This window comes from Doryrhamphus excisus, chromosome 1 (assembly GCF_030265055.1).
Source record: "Doryrhamphus excisus isolate RoL2022-K1 chromosome 1, RoL_Dexc_1.0, whole genome shotgun sequence".
NCBI classification, from domain to species: Eukaryota; Metazoa; Chordata; class Actinopteri; order Syngnathiformes; family Syngnathidae; genus Doryrhamphus; species Doryrhamphus excisus.
Genome location: NC_080466.1, coordinates 11,441,241 through 11,455,258, shown reverse-complemented (window position 1 = coordinate 11,455,258; position 14,018 = coordinate 11,441,241). Strand labels below are relative to the sequence as shown.

The window sequence follows — 14,018 nt, the reverse complement described above, 5'->3', positions numbered from 1 at the left end:
TAGGGGGAACAAAGCAGTACAAAGGTGAATGGGATTATTTCACATGGTACATAATTTACATGGTAATTTGTCTGGGATTATTACATTCAGGGATGCACACAAGGTCAGGGAAGGGTAGCACACATGAAGTTATTGTCTTCTTTGCAGCAGGTGAAAAACCCAACAATACCGCTTTAGTTAAGAGATTCCGAAAAGCACAATTTACAGAGTGGAGTCTTGGTTAGCATATGCCCCGTTTTTTAGCGCGTCAAAAATGTGTTTAGGTACCTTTTTTGATACCTTTTCCGGCTAGCACACAGTATGGTGTGACTGTGTAGATTTTTGATAGACGACAAATAGATGACAAATGAAAGGGAAAAATGAACATTTAATGTTACTTTTGCATTGTTTGAAGACGTAATTCTTGACACAGTTGAGAACAATAGCCATTGAGCTATAGTAAAGGTCTGGGTTGTCAACTGAATGCCCAGTGCGGCCGTTACATCAACCACCTGGCAGTAAATTATGCAGGAAGATGGAGGCAGACACGTTGGACACCAATAATGCTGAGCCAGTGTAAAGCGAGACCCTATCGGTCTCTCTAAAAGTTGATGAAGAGAACCTGTGACATTTTCCCATCCAGAAGAGGTGACAGATACAAAAAACAGGCTTGATTGCTTGTTCAAATATGCTTACAGCTTACTGCTCAAGTTAGCCAAAAATAAAAATGGTGCACGCTATTGCTAATGTGAGCACAATGATACTGGATGCATTCATTTTGCTGACACTACATTACTGGATGTGATCAAATAGTAATAGTTACCCAATCCCCTGTGGAACTGCTCAGGTGTAATGGAGGTTGCTTCGATAAGGTTATCTGCATTGTTGGGTACGGTGTTTACACACAAACATGTACCAATACGAGCATGTATCCAGTAACAGTGCACGTTGATGCCATTGTCCTCTGTTCACTTTGGCTCTGTGATCTGTATGTGGTCGTATTTACATTTCTCCATGGAGTGCAGACAGTGGAAGCGATGTTAGTAGCAAAAGCTTGAAAGACAGTAACTGGGGGAGTGTGTCTGGGGGTGGGTGGTTGGGGCTGTTAGAGAAAGGTAAATTGAACTGAAAGACTTGAGAGAACAGATGTGAAATATATGTCTGAGTCTACACAGCTTTTTTGTCCACAAATGGAGGTCATACTTTATTTTAGTCTCCATGCTGTCCTGGAGCGGACCGTTTAACTTCTAAAGAACATGAAACAAAAACATGGTATGAGATTTATGACATAACAAGTACAGCTGCACTCCAAATGATTCAACCCCAGGCTGTTCTTGTCCACACAAAACACAATTCATTCACCCTAAGTGGGTAGAAATGTATAAATATATGATGATACAGGTCAAACGTACAGTGTATGTGCAACATTGTTACAACAATCCAAAATTGTTCATGTTTGTGTCTTTACGCTTCTCTGGTAATGTTTGTTCCTTGATTGTTGAGCGCTCACGTTCGGTTTGTGAGCAAATGATTCCGATAATATTCTTAAATGGTGAGTACCTATACACATTATCATTTAAATGCATTTAATAAATATGTGAGATGTATTAAACCACAAATATTGATTGTGCATTTAGCAACTGAGTGTCGGGTTCAGGTGAGCAACGGCAACTGATGCAAGACGGGGAGGTTGTAGAGCTGCATCTAATCAAATAATCACTACATCCACTTTTATTGGAAAAAATAATTTGAAATCAGGGGAGAACGTCAACATTAAACAAGCATGTTTATGGGTGTAGCAATTCCTTGCAAAAATCGGTAGGTAATGTGTGTAAGTAACTTTGGCAACAAGATGGGATCCACTGTACTGCCTGTGTGTAATATTAAACGTTATGAGATATTTAAATTGATGTTGGTTTATTGCAAACTAAATGAAGTAGTCAAATAGTATGTATAGTCAAATTGCCAATGAGTGTTGAATAATTTTGAGTGCAACTGTACATGATCACCATGGGTGACAAATGACAACAATTATTGAAGTGTGAAAAGTGGTGCGTTTACCGATGGGCTGCGAGTTAAATGCTGTGTCCAGAGTCTCCAAAGAATGAACCAAGTCCCGCTGGGAGCTGGCCGTGGCTTCTATTGGATTATCTGGACTCATCATTTCTTGTTCCTTTTCGTTCTGCATCTGCGCATAGACGTTGAGGCCTGGGATCTTCCTTGAGAAAAGATTTACATTGAGGCAAATGGATGAAGGGTGAAGCCTAACTGAAAGAACTAAAGTGGGGCCACAACGGGATCAAATGTACCTTTAGAGATCACCAACATGTTTGCATAGCAGCCGCTGTTTACTTTTCTAACATCATTCAAACTGCGGGAAATTGTGATGTGAATCAGTAATTCCCGGTGAAAGGTTTTGCTCTTTTCTTTGACCCTTCCTGCCCTATTCCCTTGCAACAACACCTTGGTGAAAAGAAAAATCTTCACATTTTACAAAGGTCAACTGCCTACATTCAAAGGGCTTCCTATCAATAAACAATGGCCACTGACTGACATTTCTTTTGAAAGGAATGACCAGACAAAAGACGTCCACAGTTTCCCAGAAGATGTGTGAGAAGTAAGATGCCCCCGCCCCCACCCGACAAGCTCAGACACCTTTGGACCTGCTTCGCATGTGAAATCATCATAAACAGGATATTTCATGAGTATTTTACCTCTTGAATTTGTAGATGATAAATACAGCTAAACCCACAACCACAACTGATAGCAGCATTAGCATGGCAGAGGTACTGTGGTTCTCGTTGCTGTCCACTAGGGGTGCTGCAGAGACAACACAAGACAAGGCGTAGACATGGTAAATGTCACCACAACCATAGCCACCTTATTTCCACAGAACTAAATCATGCTGTAAACATTGAGTAGCATGAGTAACACCTTTGTTAATCATAGAATATTTGTATATTCAGTGGAATATACTTCTCTTACACTTAGTCATACTAGTCTCTTTCGGACAGTTGCATCCCCAATAGGCACAGGCACACATACTTGCAATGAAGTTCACTCTCTGAAAGTCTCTGTGTTGCTAAATGGTGAGAGCCAATCAGACAGAGTTGGGATTATTATTATTAATTAGGGGCAACAAAAATGATAATATTATTCCTATCTACTGTATGTAGGTCGGACTTTCCATTCAGTAGATTCAGTAACAAGTCGCCATTCTGCCCAAAAGTAGTGTCTGTGGCGTTACCTGCTGACAGGTGTGCTGCAAAGACTGTGACCTGGACCCCAGGCCGTAGGGTAAACCTAACCAGGTTTTGATTCAAGGCACTCAGCATGATTTCAGAGAACTGTTGGGAGACAAAATGAAAAATACCATCATTTTTAATTACCATCGTCATTTAATGTGTGATTGTCCCTTTATATTTGATATCAAATTTGTTTTGGGTAAATCCAATCTTTGGGAAAAAAAAGTGTAAATACAGCTTGCCTCTGATGGCACGTGGGAGCAGGGCTGCAACTAACGATGACATTTTTAGTCCATTAATGAATGAATTAGTGAAGCGTGTTGTTTTGATTAGTTGAGTTATTCGGTTAAGCCCTAGTGGGATCAAATCAATATGAACCAAACACCAACAGTTAGTGATTTGGTCTGCAACTTATCAGAAAAGAGGCAATGATGTCCATTACTGTTTCCCAAAGTCAAACATGATGTGTGAATATCTTGTTTGAAAAATACAAAGACAATAGGTGTACCTCCATGGATGACTAAATAGTTACGGATTCATTTAATAATTACTTTATTCATTGCTCTACTTTAGAGCAAATGAAGTCATTTTTGTGATATTCCAGCTGACCTAGAGGACTATCGTGTAATAGAGTAATAAGTCAGTGACAGAATCACACATCGAGACAACCATTCACAGCAACATTCAATACTATGCTGTACAAGCACTTAATCTGCCTGCAGCAATACATGCCCAGTGGGGGGGGATCTTTATATCAACTCCTGCAGATGTTGCAAAGTCAATTTTTTTACAGACGGAATGGCATCAATAATCCAGTGTTATATATTAAATAGTGTTTTTCATTCATTAATTTTCTACCGCTTATGCGGGGGTGCTGGAACCTATCCCAGCTGTCTTCAGGCAAGAGGCGGGGTACTGAACTGGTCGCCAGCCAATAACAAGATACATATAGACAAACAATCATTCCCACCCACATTCATACCTATGGACAATTTGGAGTTGCCTAGCACCTAGCATGTTTTTGGAATGTGAGAGGAAACCGGAGTACCCGGGGAGAACATGCAAACTCCACACAGAGATGGCCGAGCGTGGAATCAAACTAGCTGTGTCTCCTAGCTGTGTGGCATGTGCGCTAACCACTCGACCTAAATTGTGTTTGATCTTATAAATTATTTGATACCCAAGCAAAACTTGGCTTCATACTTGGTAAAGAAACCCTTGTTGGACAGCACAGAGACCAGATAGTTCTTCTAGTTGATCACCATAGCTGTGCACATTTCAGAAGGGATTTTCAGCTCCCTCCACAGACTGCAGGATCCTCATGCACCACTGCTTTGTTGCCTTGGCTTGACATTTTGGGTCATTGTCAGGCTTGCTCGAGCCATCTGGCTGAGGCCAGGAGTTTCTAATCTACGGTCAAACAGCATCGGCCACTCAATGTGGTGACGTCTTCCTGTACCCTCAGGAGAGAAACATAATGTTCTCAACCTGTTAGACACTGGGGATGGTGTTCTTGATGATCACTATTCCACATTTTCTGCCCACACATATGCATGTCAAGATGAGTTGGTGCCAAAGAGTTGTCATCTAACCACATCACTTGCTCGCACCCCTTCTGTGCACCGTTCATATGTTCATAGGCAGATTTCAGTGGATATGTGCCTTTCTTGTGCATCCATTACTGTGAAATGCGTTACAAATAGTTTTCTTAGTGAAAGTGGTTCCAACTCCTCTGAGATCCCGAAACTTTCTTCGAAGTAACCTTTCTCCACAAGGTGTAAGATGGAAGATGATTGACTTGTCTTGTATATGTCCATTATTTAATTTACACGCCAGCAGTGGACTCATTTGTGTGCTTCGTGGACACATTATTGGCCTCCAGGTATTCCAGCATCCTCCCACATCCCCATAATATGCAGGTTAATTGGAGACTCGAAATTGTATGTTTGTGAGTGGTTGTTTGCTCTGCAACTGTGATAGGCTCCAGGTATTGAAGATGGGTAGATGGAAATACAAATGAATTTATAATCTTGACTAAATGTTTTCTTTCGCTACTCCCCAGTTGTTACAAAGTCCGCTTCCCCTCAAAAAGAGCTTCAATACCAGGAGTTACCAAATGTAGAAGGGTAGTGGTGCAGATGTTGTCTCAGCATTGAAGAGTTTAGTGAAAATACAGGAGGGAATTTTCTTTTTATGAATTGATGGTGCAAGTTGGACTGTTTTGGGTCTGAAGTGAATTTTGCATTCTGTTTGTGCTCAAGGTGAGCTTGATCTCATTGATCTTCTTCAAATTTTGTGAAACCTCACTCACCAAGATAAAAATACAATTGCAATTATGAATCGGTCTTTCCTTTGTGAAACTAGTAAATAAAACCAGCACACAAATAATTCAGCCTCATTCGATCTCTCCTGTCGATACTGAGAAGGAAACACATGGAAAGTTTAAACCACCAGATTTATATCTCCAATGCCTAAAGTCCTAATAATGACAAAATATGTTCATTTTTCCAGTTTTTCTGTCTTCCATTTACACACTTAAGTGGCGATGACTGCTCAGAGTAATTCAAGTGGTCCTTTAAGTCTTCCTGCAGATTAAATTCCTTGTCCCGTTGGGTACCAAGGGCAGTCAATCTATCTATAAATTACAATACGCAGTTAATAGAGATTTATAAAGATTTATGACTGGCCAGGTCCACGTGATAGTTGGGGGAGCAGAACCTCATTGATTTCCCTTGTATGTTCCTATTTCACTCATGCCCATTAAATTCTTTCCAGGGAGAGTGGTTCAAATATAATATCCATTATTTCAATGTGAGAATCAAAGTTACTTTCGTCTACCCTCAGCCAGAAATGTGACTTGATCAATCATACTATCTGTCTCCCTTTTTGGATCCCGTAGGATGGAGGAGAGAAGATATTTTAAATCATTCTCCCTGATAAGTTTCTTTTACTGCCTGGGTGTAATGATGAGTCAAATGAAAAGGTTCCCCAGGTATATTACAGTAAAATATATAACAGTAGATATGATCCAGTGGACCATGACTGACATCTACTGGAGGAAAGCGGAAGTCCTGTTTGTTGTCATTCTCCAATATACCAGTTTCCTGACTGAAAAGGCACCCTGTAGCCTATGATTGACAACAACTGCATAAAGAAAAGAACACTTCCAACTGAAGAATTCCATGGTGAATAAAAAGGGAAAATAACAAGATGAAATCAATCCGCCTCCAGAAATACTGTCAAGGACGAGAAAAAAGAAAGAATCAGTAGCTGCTTCTCTACATTATTCTTACTTCGTTCAAATGAGCAGCGTTCTTCTCTGGTTTCCTTTCCATGAAGTGTTTGTCAAGCAAGAGGAAAAGCTCTGCTGTTGTAGGCAAACCTGGGAGGACACTGACCAGGAGTTGATCCCCACTCACGCCTGTGGCCTGGTGGAGAACACATGCAATATTACAGGTAGTAGTGTATTTCCACGTTTCGGCTGATGGTCTGCACAAGAAAATCATTTTATTGCTTAATATTGCTCATATATCCATGGACAAAAAAACAACAACTTAAAATTACTGTATACTACAGTCCCATTCATATATGGCATCACATTGTTATTATTCTGTTGCTAAAACCTTTGACAAAAGCAATGAATTCATGACACTCATTCTCATTCACTCGTTCCTGTCTCAGCTTGACAAAAATGTGCTGTAGAACATGTTGCACGTGTCTTTTCATCCGGGGTTTGAGTCGGTATTCTGCCTTCCAGGTGTAGGTGTCATGAAAAAGTGATGCTAATGACAAATAACGATGCAGAGACATTTGCTGCAAAAGGAAATGTTGTGTATGTTTGGATATTTTTAGCTTCTATGTGGAATTTTGCAGGATTAAAATTTACCAATATAACATAATAACAGGTGATGTTTTCTCCGTACTATTAAAATGTACCATATGACTGAGATAAAGATGCCGTAACAAGCAGCCAATTAATAATGTTTAATCTGTTCCTAACTTGTTTCACATTGTCACTCGCTAAGCCGCAAAGCACTGACCTCAAAGCGCCCCTTTGGGGCGTGTCACATGTGGCATTTAGTCTTCCATGACACTGCAAGTATCACAGTCTGTGTGACCCTCAACTCAACGAGTTTGTGCAAGCCTTGCAATCAGAATGCTCTTGAACTATACTTTCCCCTCCTCCCCTCTTTTCTTGCTTGTCATTTATCATCACAAAAGTCATATTTGCATCCAAAGCCTCAGGGAGGTCACTCTTCAATTACAGACTGTGAGATATCCAGTCCAGCTGACAGTATTCACCCAAGCAAAGTAACAATTTCCATGAAAAGACCTGAGACTTTCACCTGGATAAGAGAGTTCTTGATAACTCGGCTCACATCCAACCTCCATTCTGGAACATCAGGGTTGTGGTCATCCAGATTTGAAGAAAAGGCCAGCAGGTGAGACTGGAAATATTCTGGATGGAAAAAAAGCATTGCGTTTGTTAAATAATCATCAATAATAAAAAAAAATCAGCAATGACAATAAACAGAAATGTACAATGTTACTCCAAGATCTTAAGCACAGTTCCAAACACACAAATGTGATTCAAAAACGTGTGATCTGCTTATTCTTTTTTTTATTAATAAACAATATCTACAGTAGTGGTGGCAAATGGATGATTATAAATTGGCTTGCCCCTGTTAACATACGCCCTGGTTAGCCTGTTTTTGGTTGGCATCCAAAATTTACAGCAAACATTTGTATATTTTCCAGCTAGCATACAATATGGTGCTCGTCTTGGTGTGTTCTGCATGAGTCCAACTGTGTCATGAATATATTTTTTATCACAAAATGCCCTTTTAGTTTGCTAATACAGTACATGGAAACAGCAATCAGGAGTCAGCTCCATTGCTTGATGATGTCATCAGCGGTTGACTCCGTAGTTCATTGCTGACTGGGACAGTTACATCACAAGTACAAAAATAACACAAAACACTTGTAGCTTTACTAGCATACAGCAATTCTAAAAGCATATAAATAATGAATGAAAGGGATATGTACTTATATGCATTTTGAATTATTTTCTGCATCCAAAGCTATAATTTCCCAACTATAAAAATGTGTTGTGTGTTAAACTTGTTGGCTTTCTGGAAGGGATTAGTTGGAATTACATTATTTCTTACGGGAAAAATGGATTCGGTTTGAGTATGTTGTATTTGGAGCCGGACCTTCCGGAACATATCAATGGCGCTAACAAAGGTTGCTTCTCTTTTAAGAGCAAGGACCAACCAGTAAAAAGTGATGATTGGAGCCTCAGATGTTGCCAGTTGTTGTGATATGAAGTTATTGCAGATGGAATTAAAATAATCTTAAATAAGCAAACAAACACATTAGCCTAAACTAGAGCCAGGACTTTCTGAACTATAACAAATACCCTCAGCAGACATTTTTGTGTGGACTCTGTTAGGACCTGACCCGTCAATGTTCATGCCAGGCTGCAAACATGCTTTATGTGTGTTAATGCGAAAATGATGTAGCCTGAAGTGGCATGTTTGCTACAATGACAGAGCCCCCAAAAGACTTGCAGAATGCTCACCGTGGACAGAGATAGTCTTTCTGTCCTGCAGAATAGTATTCCCTACAGACACCTGCACAGTCACCGTGCTGATGCCTTCCTGGGAAAACGTGGATGTCACACTTCCCTCCAGGGTGATTATGGGCTGCTGGGAAAATAAAGTCAGGGAGGGGAAGGATGAGGGATGAGGGGGATGAAATAGGGAGAGTCAGAACCTCAGGGCTCCTGTGAGAGAACCTTATCAAAAGCTGGTTAACATCTCACACTGCTTCATCGGTGAAAGCCGACTGGCGCAAACACACACACATACTGTATATGCGTGCACACATGAATGCACAGACACACACAGAGTCCACAGAGAGTTCTCTGTATTATACCAGCAACTCCTTCCTGCTCATTTTCACCGGCTAGTAGTTGTGTGCAAGAACGGTGTGTAATAGATAGATAGATAGGAGACCAGGCCTTTGAATTAGTTTTTTGTTTTTGAAAGCCTTTTCCCGCAGATGCCGTCTAATGGTTATTGCGCTGCAGTCAGCACCAGTAAGGGCATTCATGCGGGTCGAGGACCATCCTGTGCCTTAATGGACAGTCGGACAATCAGATCCTCCGGCTCAACGCAGGTGTCATTTTTTGGGGTCTACAAGTTGACTTTTTTGTTATGCTCAGGATCTTTCAAAAAATGTAGAATGATTGTCTCACCGCATCCAACCTTAGCATCGATGGCACGCTGGGAGAAGCCTTGCTTATGCAGATTGACCACGCTCAAGAAGAGAAAGTTTCTCAGCTTTAGCCATCAGGAGGGCAGAAAATGAGAATGATCAGGTGAAAAACAACCTATTTCAGTTTAGTTCCATTTTTTGTCTCATTCCGCCTTCTTGCTTTTGCATATTGTAGCTTGACAGAAACCTCATTAAGGTCCAAATGTGCCAAATGCATAATCTAGCAATTTTTCAACTGTTCTTAAGATTTTGATCAGGGCTATATAATGTCATAATTATAATTATTACATTATTAAAACAGCATATTCTCTAATGGTTCTATCAGTCTTCCAGTCCAGGGTGTACCCTGCCTCCCTACCCCCCAAACTCAGCTGGGATAGGCTCCAGCATTCCCCCGGGACAAGGATAAGCAGTATAGGAAATGGATGGATGGGTTCTCCCATTCAATACTATTTTGCAGTAAAATGTGTACATATGAACATATGTGTGTCAATGCCAATGTTCAGCACTATGTCTACAGTACCTCAGTGTTATTTCCAATCCACCAGATATAGGTTGCTGTTCCCACTTGGCTGGGCCACAGAACTGCTGTCAGGTTCACTTCCTTATTCCTTACAGCCACAAAGGGAGCTGAGAGATGGATGTACTCCAGCTGACCTACTCAGGCACACATATGTGTCACAAGGTAAATTAAACAAACTGCAAACATTCTCACTGCAAATAAATGCAACTATTTCTGAAGATATGTGCTGATAAGTATTCAGAATGTTTGTGACATCTGTGTCATCCTGATCTGTGGTGGTCCACGATGGCACATGGAACTGACAGATTATTGGAAGCAATCATGCTCACTCTTCAATAAGTACTGCATCAGTCAGCTTGTGTAACCAGGTGGCAATCACGCATAAATGACTTGGAGATATGTGAAATGCTCTGTCTAGCTTGTTTGTGTTTATGAGATAAAGTACAGACCATCTGTACAAGTTGCAGCAGTTTTCAGCAAATTGGAAAAAAAAGGAAATGCATGAGCACAAAACTTGAGGAAACATATAGACCAAAATACTTTGTAAACTCAAATATAACACATCTCACATGTTATGTGGAGGTAGAGGATGGCAGTTTCTGAGCCGAGGCTATTCTCCCCCAAAGCAGTCACCCGGTAGATGCCGGCTGTTTTGTAGATGTATTTGATTCCATCCTCAATTGAGCTCAGATTGGAATAAGTCAGAGCGTGACCATCCCCAAAGTCTAGTGTAATGCTTGTCCTTGTCCCGTCACCCTGTAAAGAACAGGACAAGTATACGATGTATGATTATAGTACTGATATGTGCTTTACAGAGACAGTAATATTCATGTCATGTAAGCTCTCATTCTTCTCAAAAAACAATTAGCACTCATACTGGATCGATCCATCTATACATACATCCATTCATTTGTACCCCAGACCAGGTTACAGTTGGAGACACAGGCTTCCTCATCTCCAACCACTTCATCCTGTCCCACCAGGGGGATACCGATGCACTCCTAGGCCACCTGGGAAACGTAGTTCATCTAGCGTGTGTTCTGGGCATGTTCGGAATAGCTCACTAGGGTGGCATCTCAAACAGACGCTCAAGCTACCTCAACTGGCCCCTCTCAATGTGGAAGAAGAGCAGCCCAATTCTGAGTCCCTCACAGATTACTCCGATGACTTGTCCTTTCGGTAACTATGTCAGGTTTGTCACAATATGTGAGCGTACAATTTGGCGATCTAAGTGGCAGATTCACCAAACGGGAGACCGAGCCCAACGTTCCAAGCACACTCTCACAAGATGCTTGCGTCTACTATCCAGCATTATTCCCTGCCACCATCATGAGGTGGCAATACATTGACATCAGCTTCTCTTTTCAGATGCATAAAGTGTCCTGGTGTATTACTAAAAAAAGAGAGAAATGCAGTATCTGTTGCACCACCAGCTATTGGCAGATAAACCTTAAAGATCTTGAATTCATGAAGTCTTCACCCACATTGCCTCCAGTGAAGCCCACACTGGTGTATAAAATTGGGAGCCATGCATCGTCAGTCTACCCGAGAGCAGCTATGGCTTCAGATGTGGATTACTACCACCAGTGTTGATTGTGAAGTGAATGAATAATGGCTTTCACGTTGAAGAGCAATATAAAGCTAATCCCTTAGTATTATTATTATAAACACATACCTTCCATAACATTACACATGCAAATTACTTTATGATATTTACAAAGATAATTAACACATGTATTTGAACAGTTTACTTATTCATTAATTTTTTTTATCGAGTCAGAGGACTGGGGAGTTTTTCAAGTCTAATAGAAATGCCATGCTGTATGTCAAATTCAAGCCACCATTGTTGGTTACATAATGTATGTGTATTTTTATCGTTGTTTTCTTCAAGTGGACAGGTTACCAGTTTTGGTTTTGCCATTGAATTATCTCCAAAATGGTCGGCTCCTGTTCAATGAATCTGGCCTTACACTTGCCAAGCACATTTTACACCAGTGAAGCATGACCACTCTTCTTTTCTCTCCATACACTATCAGATGTGTGGTTATTTCATATTTGTATTACTGTGGCTGTAGCTTTCAGTGGTGTCGAACTAAGCTGCATCATTTTCTATCTCCATAAAGTCCATGTAGTGAAAAGGTGGTTACCTGCTCAAGAAAAACAAGAAAGGTGACATTGGTGCCCAGTGCAGCCGTCAGCGTACCCTCGCTGGTGACCAGGTGAAGACCTTTGGGCGCTTGCATGGGACACTGCTGCCTCCTGGCTGTGTATTCCACAATTACTCCGGCTGTACAGTTGTTCGATACCACCTTCCTATAGCTAAAATATAAGCATTTCAATAATACTGATTGTTCGCATGCCAAAATACTATATCAAAATGAAAACATTGTTGATGGTAAAGTAAAATACTGATAGAGTTTAACTTTATCCCATTGTACAGTTAGTCCCAGCAGAGCAGTTCATTGGCCAATGAGCTTCCTCTGGTGGCCCGGCAGCCAACATCCATCCGTACACCTTGGATTGGTTGCCAGCCAATTGCGGGGCACATATACATGCTCACATTCATACCTATGGACAATTTGGAGTCGCCATTTAACCTAGCATGTTTTTGGAATGTGGGAGGTTCATATTTGTTGCTATAGTGGGGTAAATATCAAGTTAATCCCTTGCTGATTTTGTAAGTTTTGTAAGTTTCTTGTGGCTGCTCATCATGGTTGTGCACATCTTATGATGTTTTAAATTAATTTCCCTCACTGCAAGTGAATGCCCTTCCCTGATAAATTAACTAATGTACGTTACACTGTTCAACTCAAATACACTATTCATAACAATCACAATCTGTGTGCTGCTTGTTGTCAGCTCTCATTCAGTGTTTACCCTGTGCTGTTGAGGAATGTCATCCCCGTGGTGCATCTTCTGGACATCACTGATGGCTGGAACCAAAAGGCGGGAGAACACTTGCCATCAGTCCGTCTCTCATAACCATAATCACTGTAGGGATCCAAGCACAGATAATACAAATCCTTTAAGGAGATTCAGTGGACATTTCTTGCAATTAAAAATGACATAAAAAGACATTAGCATGACTGCGGGAAGATAATTGCAGTTTTAGCTTGAAGCTTGAATCCTTTCTTTGTTGTTTGACCAAATTAATCACATTTTTTGGTGAAAAACATGTTTTGAATCTGATACGTGTCCGATGCAAGACATTTAAAAGTATAATATATACAGTGTTAATAATATATGCAGTGGAACCTTAGCGAATACATGAATGTTAACATGTTTTCCTATTAATGTTGAAAATTTAAGCCCAAATTTTGCCTCTGTTCATGTCCGTATTCCGGTCAGGCTACAATGTGGCACATATTGTGTTTTCTGTTTTCCTAGCGTATTTCTTTCACAAACCCTTCTTGTTTGCTACCTATTAGCTTGCTACTACACAGAAGCAGGTCAGCTCCGTCGTCCATCTATGATGTCATCAGCAGTTGAACATGAACACAAACACTAACAGAGGTAGTACATAAAACAATTGTAAATGCATATAATTGATGAATGAACATTGATGGACAAATGCACATTTAAGGCTACTTTTACCTTCTTGGAAGATGTAATGCTAAGAGTCCACTGGGTCGGCGGCAGTTGCCACCAGTTAGCGCCAATGCAATTTGCTGTGACACCTAGTGTCGCCAATAATGTGCCTAGTGGCGTGCGGTGGCTCAAACTGCCTCCCAACTGGCTCGTGGTGGCCCGTAACGGCAGCAAAAATTGACTTTGGTGGCAAGAAAATTTCTAAATGTTTAAAATCTTCGTCGCGCCGATTTCTTGATGCAAGTGGCGAGTGGCAAGTGTCCACCAAGTGGAACCAAATGTCACAAACCACTGGAATGCACTGGAATGTCATGTCGCAAACCAAGTTGCGCCAATGTGACTGTTGCCAAAGACACGGTGTGGCAATGAGATCCACACGGCCACTACTTTCGTGTTTTGCTGTG

The 14,018-nt window shown here is 40.9% G+C and overlaps 1 protein-coding gene across 9 annotated transcripts in view; it reads right to left on the bottom strand.

The window, feature by feature from the left end:
• Positions 1–14,018, bottom strand: part of LOC131107404 (VPS10 domain-containing receptor SorCS1) — a 141,829-nt gene that overhangs the window by 3,952 nt on the left and 123,859 nt on the right. The window contains exons 17-27 of one of the 9 annotated variants that reach the window (XR_009120282.1): positions 12,904–13,017; positions 12,174–12,345; positions 10,596–10,782; positions 10,027–10,160; positions 8,806–8,932; positions 7,571–7,683; positions 6,518–6,652; positions 3,227–3,326; positions 2,694–2,799; positions 2,041–2,194; positions 9–1,226 (exon numbers count right to left, since the gene is read on the bottom strand). Coding sequence is in view for 7 of the 9 variants with exons in the window: in XM_058057604.1 (XP_057913587.1) it covers positions 1,189–1,226; positions 2,041–2,198; positions 2,694–2,799; positions 3,227–3,326; positions 6,518–6,652; positions 7,571–7,683; positions 8,806–8,932; positions 10,027–10,160; positions 10,596–10,782; positions 12,174–12,345; positions 12,904–13,017 (1,384 nt within the window). In the remaining 2 variants the exon portion in view is untranslated. Of the gene's footprint in view, positions 1–8; positions 1,227–1,999; positions 2,199–2,693; positions 2,800–2,964; positions 3,062–3,226; positions 3,327–6,517; positions 6,653–7,570; positions 7,684–8,805; positions 8,933–8,985; positions 9,569–10,026; positions 10,161–10,595; positions 10,783–12,173; positions 12,346–12,903; positions 13,018–14,018 lie in introns of those variants that run through there. The other 8 variants (XM_058057604.1, XR_009120270.1, XM_058057531.1 and 5 more) reach the window with 8 other exon arrangements.